General features: G+C 62.2%; 1 protein-coding gene across 1 annotated transcript in view; it reads left to right on the top strand.

Annotated features, from left to right (window-relative positions):
• Positions 1-12,335, top strand: part of ELFN1 (extracellular leucine rich repeat and fibronectin type III domain containing 1) — a 66,892-nt gene extending 54,557 nt beyond the window's left edge. Inside the window, exon 2 of the mRNA XM_029220877.1 lies at positions 9,588-12,335. Coding sequence (XP_029076710.1) covers positions 9,831-12,335 — 2,505 coding nt within the window. The 5' untranslated portion in view covers positions 9,588-9,830. The remainder of the gene's footprint in view (positions 1-9,587) is intronic.
• The last annotated feature ends 935 nt before the right edge of the window (positions 12,336-13,270 follow it).

The raw sequence follows: 13,270 nt of genomic DNA, 5'->3' as shown, positions 1-13,270 counted from the left end.
GGCAACGGAAAAACCTCCATGGGAATCCTAGGAGTGCATTTACAGGAAAAAATTAGGATCATTGTGAGGCAGCCTGTAAAGTTTTCCTGAGAGATACCAGAGAAAACAAGAATAGTGAGATAAGCCGTGTTGGAATATTATGAAACCTGAAGGCTCTTCCGAAATTAACTTCTAGGTTCAGTGCACTCCCGTCCGCACCTTGGTGGCATGTTTTGAAGAGCGAGATAAAATCGTTCTAAAAGTTGACCTAGGAGAATGTGCAAAGGATGCCTTGCCTCCTAGATACGGAAGCTTCTTATAGAGACAGTGGTTTATTTATTTATTTTTTTATTGACGTCTAGTTGATCTAGTTGATCTAGTGTTGTGCTAGTTTCTGCTGTACAGCAAAGTGATTCAGTTATACGTATATTCTTTTTCATATTCTTTTCCGTTATGGTTTATCACAGGATGTTGAATATAGTTCCCTGTGCTCTACAGTAGGACCTTGTTGTTTACCCATCATATATGTACTAGTTTGCATCTGCTAATCCCCCCCTTTCCCTTGGCAACCACAAGTCTGTTCTCTATGTCTGCGAGGCTGTTTCTGTTTCATAAAAGTTCATTTGTGTCCTATTTTAGATTCCACATAGAAGTGATATCATATTTGTCTTTCTCTGATTTACTTCACTTAGTATGACAATCTCTAGGTCCATCCGTGTTGCTGCAAATGGCGTTATTTCATTCTTTTTTATGGCCGAGTAACATTCCATTGTATATATGTACCACATCTTCTTTATCCATTCATCTGTCGATAGACATTTAGGTTGCTTCCGTGTCTTGGCTATTGTCAGCGGTGCTGCTGTGAACATAGGGGTGCATGGATCTTTTCGAATTAAAGTTTTCGTCTTTTCTGGATATATGCCCAGGAGTGGGACTGCTGTATCATATGGTAGATTCATTTTTAGTTTTTTTTAAGGGACCTCCATACTGTTCTCCATAGTGGCTGCACCAACTTACATTCCCACCCGCAGTGTAGGAGGGCTCCCTGTTGTCCACACTCTCCAGCGTTGGTTATCTGTAGACCTTTTAACGACGGGCAGTCTGGCCGGTGCTGCTTTGGTGTGTCCGGGATAGGGCGTGGTCAGTGGAACAGAATAGTCCCCAGACAGAGGCCTCCTTAGAGGGTGACCATGGAACGAGTTATCACCCAAATGGGAATAATTTGCAAGTGAAAGGGGATCTATTAATAATTACTCTGGGACAAGAGGCATAAATAGAGAGCATCCCAGGAAAATCATGACACACGGTTGTCCTCCTTTACGGGTGATTGACTGGGATCTGACTCTGGTGGGGAGAGACAGGGGAGTCTGGTCTTTGCAGTATGGGGTCACGGTGGGGCCAGCACGGGCAGCTTTGGGATTACCGAGGGGAGTCCCCAGCCCCAACCTGGAGTCTGAACAGAGAACGCTTGGCAGGGGGTGGTCGGGGTGATGGGTGGGGTTAGGGTTCCAGGCGGAGGAAACAGCGTCTCAGAGAAAATGTAAGAAGTGCAAGTTAATCTTTGCCGTGTAGGACAAGGGGAGTAATGGTGAGGGCCAGGCAGGCACCATCGCCGGGCCTGGGTGGCCCGCTGGAGACGTGGGCTCATGGGGGGAACTGGGGAGCCGTGCGGGGTGGCAGGGGGGAGGAGGGGGACAGGCTTGACCAGCTGTGCCCTGTGGAAAGCACACTCCCGCCGGGGTGCGGGCCGGAGCGTCACAGGTCAAGTGCAGGGAGTGCATTCTTCAGCAGAAGATGTGAGGACGATTGGGTGCCTGTTCCGGGGGTCTGGGGGGGCATCAATTTTTATCTTTCTTTACACCCGAGAAATACTTTCCAGGTGGATTGCGAGTTAAATGTAAAGATGCAGATAGAGGCAGACGTGTGGTCTCAGGACAGCTCGGCATCCCCAAGCTGTGTGTGTGTGATTTGTATGTGATGACACACAGATTAACAGGAGTCTGTGGCCCAGGCCTGGCCGTGGTGCTGGCCTCGCCTCCGGAAGCTGCAGGACAGGGTGTGAGCTGAGGCCACGCAGTGCACAGTTTTGTTCGTACAGCCTAGCCGGACCCGGCAAGGCTTGTCGATCCCGGGAACACGGGGGCCTGGAGGCAGCGGCCTCTGACAGGTTTCGTGGGGCGAATGCTTGGCATGTGAGGGATGGGTGGTGGAGGGGAGCCTCCTGGAAGGACACGGCCTCTTGGGACCTGACGGTACCAGCCGTGGACTCGGGGACAACGTACACTCTGAATGCCTGGCTGCGTGAGGGGGCCCTAGGCGTGGGAAGGCGTCGCTGGGTGGTCAGAATCCCCGGTGTGATGACAGCTCTCCTGTTTCCCACGTGGAAACACCCCGTTGCTGAGGGCACCGTGCCGAGCTGCCCCCTGACCACAGGGCACCGTAAGCCGTGCGTGGTGCACCGAGGCGCAGCCTGCAGCACGGCCGGCCTGGGCACCGCCGACGTGTCCTGAGTACTACGTTGCGGAGACTTCTCCGACTGACTTTGCTTGGTGTTTTATTTCCCTTATTAATTTAGCGTTTGAGGGCTAATTGCTCATTTATAACCTCCACTCCAAAACCGTGCCCCAAATCTTTAATACAATTAATCGTGGCCAGGAAGTATGCGTTGATTAAATAACCATGGCAACGGGACGTGATGCAGGGCGCACGTGTGCAGAGGCCTGACCCCGTGAAGGGGGTGGGAAATGGTCACCGGGCCCTGTGAGTGTCTGGGGAGGTGGAGGACAGAGACGGACCCGTGCCTCGGTCTCCCCTAAGGTCCCTTCCAGAGCCCTGCGCTGCCGCCCTGCCCTCCTGCCAGGCTGGGATCAGAGCTCAGGGTGGGGACGGACCCGAGCTTGGGGTTGCTCAGAAAGGGCTCTTGGTTGTCAGCGTTCTACCGGGAGGAGCAGATCCAGCAAGTCTCTGCTTTCAGTCTCAGACCAGCCCTCCCTCAAAACAAGTGGAGGTTCGGGTCAGACTAAAGATAGAACTTCCTAGCTGCAGGGGCTCTGAGGGTGTGATGGGGAACAGTGCCAGGCGTCCACAGCGTGGGGTGGACCCATGTTCCTCGAGAGGGTCTCTCGTCATCCCTCCTCCCCGGAGGCCGGCCAGCCAGCCACCCTCACCCTCGTGTCCCTGCGAGCGACCGAGCAGGAAGCCACTGCAAAGTGATTTTTCTCGCCAACGATGCTGTACATCATGTTTTTTAATTTAAAAAGATGCCCAGTGGAAGCACAGCAGACCGTTAAATGTTTGGGTCCCTAATTAACTCCAGAGCAGCCTGGAGCCTCGGGCCTGGGGGGAGGAGGGATGCAGCGGATGGCATCTTCCCAGGAGACAGACCCCAGCCCCAGGGCCCTTCCTGAGCCTCCGCTGGATCAGGCGCCCCCGCCCCCTCCCGGGGCCTTTTTAACAAGCAGATGCCGTGGTCCTCTGGCCTCACTTTGGGAAAATCGTGTTTCTGGCCGTGCAAATAAATGCCTTTCCCTCTCTGGGCCTCTGTTTCCGCAGCCGGCTTGTTGGGTAACGCCGATACCTGCCTCCCCAGACATGGGAGAAGCGGGTCGGTATACAGTAGGCGCTCAATACATGGGGAATCCTGGAGGACGTGCTCGTCACAGCCTCTGGATGGGCAGGGTGAGGGCCCTGAGGCCCAGTGGGGTCCCGTGGACCCACCCAAGGTCAACTGGCAGGAGTGTCGGGCACTCAGCCCCTTTCTGGGCCCCGTCCTTCGACCTTTGCCGACACCGTCCGCATCCTTGCGGGGTGGGGGGCCGGGGTGCAGGGGTTGGTCCCTCCACCTCATGTCCTCCCAGAGGACAAGGCCGGGGCCAGCTGAGGTCAGGGGTTTGCCAGACCCGACCCGGTGGCCAAGTCCTGAGGGTCCAGCCCCGCTGAGTCAGCACTGCTGGACCACCTGCCATGCGAGCCCGTGCCAGCCTCCTTGGACACACAGGGAGGGAGCGGGCAGTGGGGCAGGTTCTAGGTGGGTGCTGAGCCCGGGACGGCTCCCATGGGGTCCCCGTATACCCCCCGGAGTGGGCGGCTTGCTGCCCCCCCCACCCCGCCCAACTGCCTAGAATTCCTCCCCCATCCACGAGGCCAGGGGCACAGGTGCAGCAGGATACAAGGGTCTACAGAGCACCCCTGTACCAGGCAACACACTGGAGGCCTCCATAATCTGGCCATGTCAGCCTCACTGTAACCCTTGGGGGACCTACCATTTGACAGGGGAGGAAACGGGCTCAGAGAGGGTGAGTGACTGGCCCAAGGCCACAGAGCCAGAGCACGGCTGAGCCAGCATTCTCGTCCTGGCCCAGGAACCTGAAGCCCGAGATGGTTCCGTGCCTCTTTCAGGTGGGCAGCCCGCTCCCACACTTGGTCTGGCTGGTTGGGGTCATCCGCCTGCCTCGTGGCCTGGCCTGCCTGAGGTGCCTGTCATGACCCGTGGGCTCTGCAGTAGAGCCAGGCTATAGAGTCAGACAAACGTTAGCAGTGAACACGATCTGTTGGCAAAACGCTGGAACGGCAAAAAGTTATCCATCTATAACTTCCCACCAATGTCCTTGCCTCCCCCGAGCCCCTGGCCCTCGGCCTGAGCGTCCGTCTGGAGGTGGAAAGTCCTGTCCATTAGCAAAATCCTCAGAGCAGCCCCGGCCTCTTGGCGATCGGGGAGAGGAACAGTCTTTTTAGACGGATGTGCTCCTTTCCCACATGGCCGTGGTGATTATGCAAATCTGGTCGTAAGGAGTTTAAAAGCCTGGAACCACCATATTTCTTCATTTCATTATCGGCGACCTGAGCTCTGGAGTTGATGCGACAGAACGATCTCGGTGCCAGCCTCACACATGCCGACCCCGTCGTATGTCCTCTCGGTGATAGAGGTGGCTGTTGAGACAGCGGCCGAGTGGCCCCGGTGGGCTTCCCACCTGACTAGTCTTGGGACCTCACAGGTCCCTTCACTGGTGGGGCCTCAGGCTTCTCACCTGGGCCCGGAGGGCGGGGTGGGTGTCCCTGTCCCCTCACCTTGTGGGACTGCCATGAGGGTAGGGATGTGATGGCTCTGAAAGTGACTTGTTGTGCTCGGGGCTCCGTCCACCTGGGTGAGGGGCGCAGGGGGCACAGAGCCCCTGGGCGTGCGTTCAGGGGGGTGTTGGCAGAGGGAGGACGTCGGACACACATTGCTGGTCCTATCGGGCGTGTTGGGATTTGCAGACCAGAGGCAACCCGGGCAGCCCGAGGCCCTCCAGAGGGTAGTGACAGCTCCCGCTGGCCCGACAAAATGCAAAGGAAGGGTTTGTGAGAAAGCAGCGGCCCTCGGGAAGGAGGCACTTCTACCCTGTTTTTGCAGATGAGAAAACGGAGCAGACGTTCCCTGCTGAGCTGCTCCCATGTGCCAGGCGCTGGTCGGGGCCTGGGATATCACAGCAGCGAACAGGCCACGGCTCCTGCTCTGGAGTTCACATCCCAGCGGGGAGAGGATCTAAAAAAATAAACAAGGGAAACATCGGGGAGATGAGTGCTGGGCAGAGATGGGAACTGGGTGACGGGGCCGGGAGCACGAGTTCAGATGGGGAGGCTGCTGGATTCGGGGGAGAGGAAGGGGCCTCTTCTGATCGGACGGCCGGAGGACGAGCTCTCCAGGCGGGAGCAGGGGTGCTGCGGCCCGGTGGCTGGAGGGAAGGGGGTGGGTGCAGGGAGGTGGGGTGAGAACGGGCAGCGGCGGCGGGTGGGGCAGGACCTTGCAGGTCCCTGTGGGGACCCTGGGTTTTGCTCCCCATATGGGAGGAAAGGATGGCTGTCATCAGGGCTGTGGGCGGGACAGTGGGATCCCGTGAGGGCTCTCCAGGTCCCTCTGGCTGTGCGGGGGATCGTGGGTGCCACAAGGTTGGAGCGATGGCCTTTGTCCCACGAGGGATGGGGAAACTTGGCCCGGGGTGGCCACGGTGGGCGTGGCGGGAGGCGAAGGTCCAGTTTTGGAGGTGGAACGGACACTGTTGCTGCGGGACTGGGTTTGGGGTGGAGGGAGAGGGGACTCGAGGATGACTCGCCGGCTTGTGGTTTGGGGAACATGGTGGAGGAGGCTTGCGCACTTCGAGGGGGAAGCGGCTGCGTCTGTGAGTCTGGGGTCCAGGGCATCAAGGTTGGCGAGGTGGGCGGGCGGGGTGGGGCAGGCGCGTGGAGAGAGCACTGCAGCCAAGGGAGGGGTGACAGCACCGCGGGGAAGGGAGGGCAGAGCCTGGCCACAGGGACAGTGAGAGGTCAGGGCGAGGGAGGTGGGCCGGCAGAGGGGCCAGCAGCTAGCGGAGGAGCCCAGGGCGGGAGAGACCCAGAGCAGGAAGTGCTCCAGGAAGGGGCGGCCGGTTACCTGGGCCAAGGGCCGCCGAGAGGCTGCAAAAGGTACAAAGAGGAGCGTTCCCTTTGGAGCGGGCAGGACAGAGGTCAGTAGTAACCTCGATGGGGGGCGGCTCGGGCTGTCGGGGATGGATGCTGCCCTGGAGGGGCGGGGGTGGGGATGGAACGCCGGCATCATGGGGGAGAGGGGAGAGGGGCGTGGCCTGAGGGTGCTCAGGTCAAGCTGCTGTCTTTATGGAAGGTTCTAGACCTGTGTGTTCAATACCACTCGCCCCACTGCTTGTGCCCAGTAGCCGCCCTGTTGGACAGCACACACATAGACCGTCTGGACTATCGCGGAGTCCGCGGGTGGGGACGGGAGCCAGGGGGGACGATGCAGGAGCGGGGAGCACACGTCGGCTGTGCCGAGGGCCGCAGGGACACGGGGGCCCCCTGAAGGTGGCCTCCACCCCTGCATCTCTCTGAAGCATGGGGCCCGGGGACCAGCGAGGGCAGGATGAGGGACCAGCGCCCTGCGGCTCCACCTGTACTGGGACCCTGAGTCTGGGGTGCTGGCAGGTTGGGGGACAGGTCTCTGCGCCCTGCCCCCAGCACACGCGCTCTGCAGGTGTCCTGGAAACAGCTGTGCGGCCAGAGGCTTGCTGTGCGCAGGGGGGGGCAGGGGTGTGGGAGTGAACGAGGGGTGGACGGGGCGAGAGCGTGATGAGTGTCCTGAGCACGAGAGGATGAGCGGGCCCCGTGGTCAGTTCAGAACCTTTCTCGGTGACTCGGCCGGTTCCCCGGGCAGCCGCTTCCCGAGGACCGCAGTCCTCACGGGGCTCTTAGACGTCGGGGGCGGCATCCCGGCCCCCCACCGGGGCGTTCCTGCTGACGCAGCACACGGTGGCCTGAGGGGCCTCCTCCACAGGAGGACGGGCTGGCTCACTGTGCGACCTTCGGGGAGGCCCTCTGGGCCTCAGTTTCCCCTGTGTGATGTGAGGTGTGCAACAGAACTCTGGGGTCCTTGCCAGGCTGAGGTGGGGGGGGCTCTAGAAGGGGCGGAGGCTATGCTGGCTGGGGGACAGCCACCAGGGTGGCACCCACACTCCTAGCCGATGCTCCTGCCTGCGGCCGGGCGGGTAGGGAGGGCCGTGTCCCTCCCTACCTGCCCGGCCCAGGCTCCAGGGCCAGGTGTGAGGCACAGAGCTGAAGGCGGGCTGGCCCAATAGGAGCCCCGGGACCTGTCCCTGCCCTCCTCCATCCTTCATTGTGCCCCGGGACCTGTCCCTGCCCTCCTCCATCCTTCATTGTGAGGGCCGGCCCGATGGAGGAGGCCCCCTGATGGGGGCGTGGGGAGAGGCAAGGCTGGGCTCCAGAGGCACCTGCCGCTCACAGGTGCCAGCCCCGAGCGCAGTTCCTAGACTGTCACGCCGGGAGGAGGGCCGCGGTGCCAGCACGGCGGGCGGTGGGGAGGGGGCGTGGCAGGCCTGGCTGGACCGCAGGGGCCCGCACACCCTCGAGCGCTCGGGCGGAGCCACGTCCATCTGAAGGCACACGGGTCCACGCACACGGGCTGACGTAAGTCCCAGCAAGTGTGGAACATACCTCTGCCCTGTGTGTGCGTGCACACGGCTCTCCAGCCACCTGGTGCCCAGGTACCCTGGGCGTGGGGCAGCGAGAGGCTGAGCCAGCCCTGGGGCCCGTCTTCCCCAACCCACGCCTGCCTGTGGTAAGGGTTCTTTAGGTCCTGTGATCCTCCTTAACTTGACTTTGAGTTATTTTGAGCAAGAGATTAAAGGTGATTATGATCAGCCTTGTCCAGGCGCTGCCCTGCCCTGATGGGCTCGCTGCTCCGTCCGTGTCCATCCGGAGGCCGGAGCCAGACTCTGATTGGCGCCTTGCCCCGCCAACCACCCCACCGCCAAACTCCGCCTGGACGCACTTGCAGCCTGCCCGGCTGCCCGCTCTTGGCCTCTGGGGCACCTGGGGGACCTAAGTCCCAGCACCTGCACAGGCCAACAGGCGCTGGAAGGTGGTGATGGCGATGAACTCCAAGTACGCCCCTTGGGATTGTAGATTTCACATCACAAGATGGACCACGCAGGGACACCAGCATCCCCCTGCATGGCTTCCTCCTGAGGCGAGGGAGACCCAGGCAAACCCCAGGCTGCTCCCTCCCCCAGCCATTTCCCTTTGGGTCCAGAGAGGCCCTGTGCTTTGCTGGGTGTCACACAGCGACTCTGGACCGAGCCCTGGGTGGGTTCCGCTGTGGCCCCACAGGAACTCTCCCAGCCCCTTCTGAGCTCTCCCCTCCCTTTAACTAACTCAGAAAGACTCTGCCCCAGGAGCCAGATCAAAACTTTTCTTCATGAAGTTTCCAAAGGGGGGGAAAAATCCATTTCACATCATTTTTTTTTTCTCCTAATTTAAACCACCTCAGTGCAGGCTAGTCGCAAACGTCAATATCAGTGAAATACACTCAGCTGGCTGCCCGCCAGGCCACAGAGCGTTACAGAGGCCGCGGTAACTCCAAAGAGTAACCGGCAAACACACACCCATTTGTCTGTCCTGCGGGAGAAATACGAGGGGCAGAGGGGTGAGTCCCGCACTGGCCGGGGCTGGGGCGGAGAGGGAGGGGGGCGCGTCCAGGAGCAGCAGAAGCCAGCGGCGCATGAGCCACACCGCCCCACAGGCACCGGCTTCATCCCGGAGGGCTGCCCAGGTGCGCTCATCGGAGCCTGGCGAAGAGGGGGAGGCACAGTCCTTCCAGGCCTTTCTGCCAGGGCCCACCGACGTGGGTCCCCGGAGCCAGATGGAAAGCTACAGACAGCGTCCAGCCGGCTCATGTGGGGAAGCGGAGGCCCAGAAGGGGCACGAGGTACCCGGGTCACACTGCCCGAGAACGTGGACCCAGGACCTCGCTGTCCTGGCTCCTCACTTGAGAGGGGCTCTGGAAGGCTCCTGCGCAGCAGTCAGCCAAGCGCCTTTAGCCTTGTTCCTGGGCCTCGGTTTGCTCGTCTGACAAATGGGGTCACTGGTGAGGTGGCGGAAGTGGGGCTCGGGCTCAGCCCACGCTTCCCGCTTCAGGTCACAGAGGTCAGCCTGCGGTCTGGCCTTGAGCCCCCTTGCGTTTCCTCCCTCACTGCCCGGTGCACCTCTGCGTCACACGGGGCAGCTCGGCGGGGCTGGGCCCAGGGCCACACTTGACCGCCCTCTCCCCTCTTGTCTTGCAGCAGGACCGGCTGGAGCTGGAGGACGCCCGGGCCGATGGGGAAGGAGGCCCCGGTTCCGGCAGGACGCCGGCGGATGGCGAGAGGCGGCTGGCCGTGAGGGAGGCGCTCCCCCCGCCCCCAGCACTCGGGCCGCCCGGCCATGCGGCTCGGCCCGGCGCGCCCCTGAGAGCGCGGGCGCCCTCCCCTCCCGCCACCCCGTGCCCCCGGGCAGGCCGAGCGGGCGCTCCCGCAGGGCTGGTCCCGATGGCCGGGTGCCGGCAGGCTGCGCCGTGGGCCTGGGCGTGCGTGGCGGCGGCCGCCCTGCTGCTCGCGGGCGGGCTGGTGCGTGGCGACTGCTGGCTGATCGAGGGCGACAAGGGCTTCGTGTGGCTGGCCATCTGCAGCCAGAACCAGCCGCCCTACGAGGCCATCCCGCAGCAGATCAACAGCACCGTCGTGGACCTGCGGCTGAACGAGAACCGCATCCGCAGCGTGCAGTACGCCGCGCTGAGCCGCTTCGGCAACCTCACGTACCTCAACCTCACCAAGAACGAGATCGGCTACATCGAGGACGGCGCCTTCTCGGGCCAGTTCAACCTGCAGGTGCTGCAGCTGGGCTACAACCGGCTGCGCAACCTGACGGAGGGCGTGCTGCGCGGCCTGAGCAAGCTGGAGTACCTGTACCTGCAGGCCAACCTCATCGAGGTGGTGGCGCCCGGCGCCTTCTGGGAGTGCCCCAACATCGTCAACGTCGACCTGTCCATGAACCGCATCCAGCGGCTGCACAGCGCCACCTTCGCGGGCCTGGCCAAGCTGTCCGTGTGCGAGCTCTACAGCAACCCCTTCTACTGTTCCTGCGAGCTGCTGGGCTTCCTCCGCTGGCTGGCGGCCTTCACCAACGCCACGCAGACCTACGAGCGCGTGCAGTGCGAGTCGCCGCCGCTCTACTCGGGCTACTCCCTCCTGGGCCAGGGCCGCCACGGCCAGCGCGGCGTCCTCAGCAAGCTGCAGTCCGTGTGCACCGACGCCTCCTACGCGGCCGAGACCCGCCCGGCGCCCGGCCGCTCGCCGCCGCCCCCCGCGCCGCCCGCGGAGCCCAGCGAGGGCCCCTGCACCGAGGATGAGTGCTTCTCCGGCGACGGCACCACGCCGCTGGTGGCCCTGCCCACGCTGGCCCCGCAGGCCGAGGCCCGCCCGCTCATGAAGGTCACGCAGCTGACGCAGAACTCGGCCACCATCACGGTCCAGCTGCCCAGCCCGTTCAACCGCATGTACACGCTGGAGCACTTCAACAACAGCAGGTCGTCCACCGTGTCCAGGCTGACCCGGGCCCAGGAGGAGATCCGCCTGACCAACCTCTACGCGCTCACCAACTACACCTACTGCGTGGTCTCCACCAGCTCGGGGCTGCATCGCAACCACACCTGCCTCACCATCTGCCTGCCCAAGCCGCCCAGCCCGCCGGGCCCCATGCCCGGCTCCTCCACGGCCACCCGCTACATCATGACCGTCCTGGGCTGCCTCTTCGGCATGGTGCTGGTGCTCGGTGCCGTCTACTACTGCCTGCGGCGGCGCCGGCGCCGGGAGGAGCAGCAGCAGAAGGCCGCCTCGGCGGCCGCGGCCGGCAGCCTCCAGAAGACCGTCATCGAGCTCAAGTACGGGCCCGAGATGGAGGCGCCCGGCCTGGCCCCGCTGTCCCAGGGCCCGCTGCTGGGCCCCGAGGCCGTGACCCGCGTCCCGTACCTGCCGGCGGCCGCCGGCGAGCTGGAGCAGTACAAGCTGGCGGAGGGCGGCGAGACGCCCAAGGCCAGCAAGGGCAGCTACCTGGAGGTGCGTTCAGGGGGGCAGGCGGAGCGCAGGGACGGGGGGCCGGGCCCCGACAGCCGGAGCTCGGTGGCCGAGATCTCCACCATCGCCAAGGAGGTGGACAAGGTCAACCAGATCATCAACAACTGCATCGACGCTCTCAAGTCCGAGTCCACCTCCTTCCAGGGCGGCAAGGCGGGGGCGGGGGCCGCGGCCGAGCCGCAGCTGGTGCTGCTGTCCGAGCCGCTGGCCGGCAAGCACGGCTTCCTGGCGCCCGCCTACAAGGACGCCTTCAGCCACAGCCTGCAGCGGCATCACAGCACGGAGGCCGCCCCCGGGGCCCCGCGCGCCAGCACCTCGTCCAGCGGCTCCGCGCGCAGCCCGCGGCCCTACCGCGCCGAGGCCGCCGGGGCGCACAAGGCCGCGGCCGCCGAGGCCAAGTACATCGAGAAGAGCTCGCCCGCGGCCGACGCCATCCTCACTGTGACCCCCGCGGCCGCTGTGCTGCGGGCCGAGGCTGAGAAGAGCCGCCAGTACGGCGAGCACCGGCACTCGTACCCCGGCTCCCACTCCGCCGAGACGCCCCTGCCCCACGAGGGCCCCGGCGGCCGCAAGGCGTCCATCCTGGAGCCGCTGACCCGGCCGCGGCCCCGCGACCTGGCCTACTCGCAGCTGTCCCCGCAGTACCATAACCTGAGCTACTCCTCCAGCCCTGAATACACCTGCAGGGCCTCCCAGAGCATCTGGGGGCGCTTCAGACTGAGCCGCTGGCGGCACAAGGACAATGGGGAGTTCGTGGCGGCCGGCCACGCCCTGCGCAAGAAGGTCCAGTTCGCCCAAGATGAGGACCTGCACGACATCCTGGACTACTGGAAGGGCGTGTCCGCACAGCACAAGTCCCGGGCCCCCCCCCCCCCCCCCCGCCAGGCGTCCGGTGCCTGCGCCCCCCCCCGAAACTCGTGATGCCCACTGGACCAAAAAGGACACAAGAGCCACTGCAGCTGTTTGTAACCCAGAGACCCACGGGACACACACACACACATGCTAGCAGCTGTTAAAGCCCTGGGCTTTGCAGAGGAAGTGGGGAGGGGGCACTGACAGTATGAACGGGAGGTGAACCGTGGCCAAGCACGTGTACCTGCCCTGAGTCATTCTCACCGGTGTGAGCGGGCCCGTACACACACACACACACACACACACACATAACACCACACAGACACACACACACCCCACACACAGACACACCCCCCACACAGACACACCCACAAGGGACTTCGAAAAACTGTGTCTTAGGGATGGGGGGGTGGGGTTTTTTTTCCATTATCTATTCTCTCTTTTGATTCTTCTCTGCTTTCTTTCTTTCCCTCTCTTCTCTCGCTATTTTCTTTTTTAAAAAAATATATTAAAAGTAAAGTTCTCTTAAAAAGATAAAACACTAGACCTGGGGGGCGTGGCCGGCGTGGCCACCTGGCTCCTCGCATGATCTCCGTCCGTGGTTTTTTGTGGACTGTCTCTTCATTGCCGCCTCCGGAGGCCACCAAAGAGGGGCAGAGCAAAGGCAGGCAGCCGAGTGGCCTCCAGGAAGGTCCCGTAGCCCTGCGGGACTCGAGGAGGGGGGCTGTGCCTGGGGACGGCTCGGGGGTGGCTGGGGGCTGTGTGTGCTCCTGTCGTCCTGTTGTATAGAAAAATATTTCTATATTTGCAATGTTTGCTGTAAAACGAGAAAGAAAAAAAAGACTATGTCCACTAAAAAAAAAATTCTGCAAAGGAAAAAAATCCCAATACTTGTTTGTAGTGGGTTTTTACTGTGGGATTTAGGGAAAGATTTGGGGGTTTTAGATGTCTGGTTTAGGGGTGGCGCTGGGGTCACAGGCGGGTCCCTGGGAGTGACGGCAGCC

Source organism: Monodon monoceros, unplaced genomic scaffold, assembly GCF_005190385.1.
Source record: "Monodon monoceros isolate NGI ecotype Baffin Bay Population unplaced genomic scaffold, NGI_Narwhal_1 Super_Scaffold_13, whole genome shotgun sequence".
Classification (NCBI taxonomy): domain Eukaryota; kingdom Metazoa; phylum Chordata; class Mammalia; order Artiodactyla; family Monodontidae; genus Monodon; species Monodon monoceros.
Note: the sequence above shows the minus strand (reverse complement) of the source record. Positions and strands in the feature narration are given on the sequence as shown.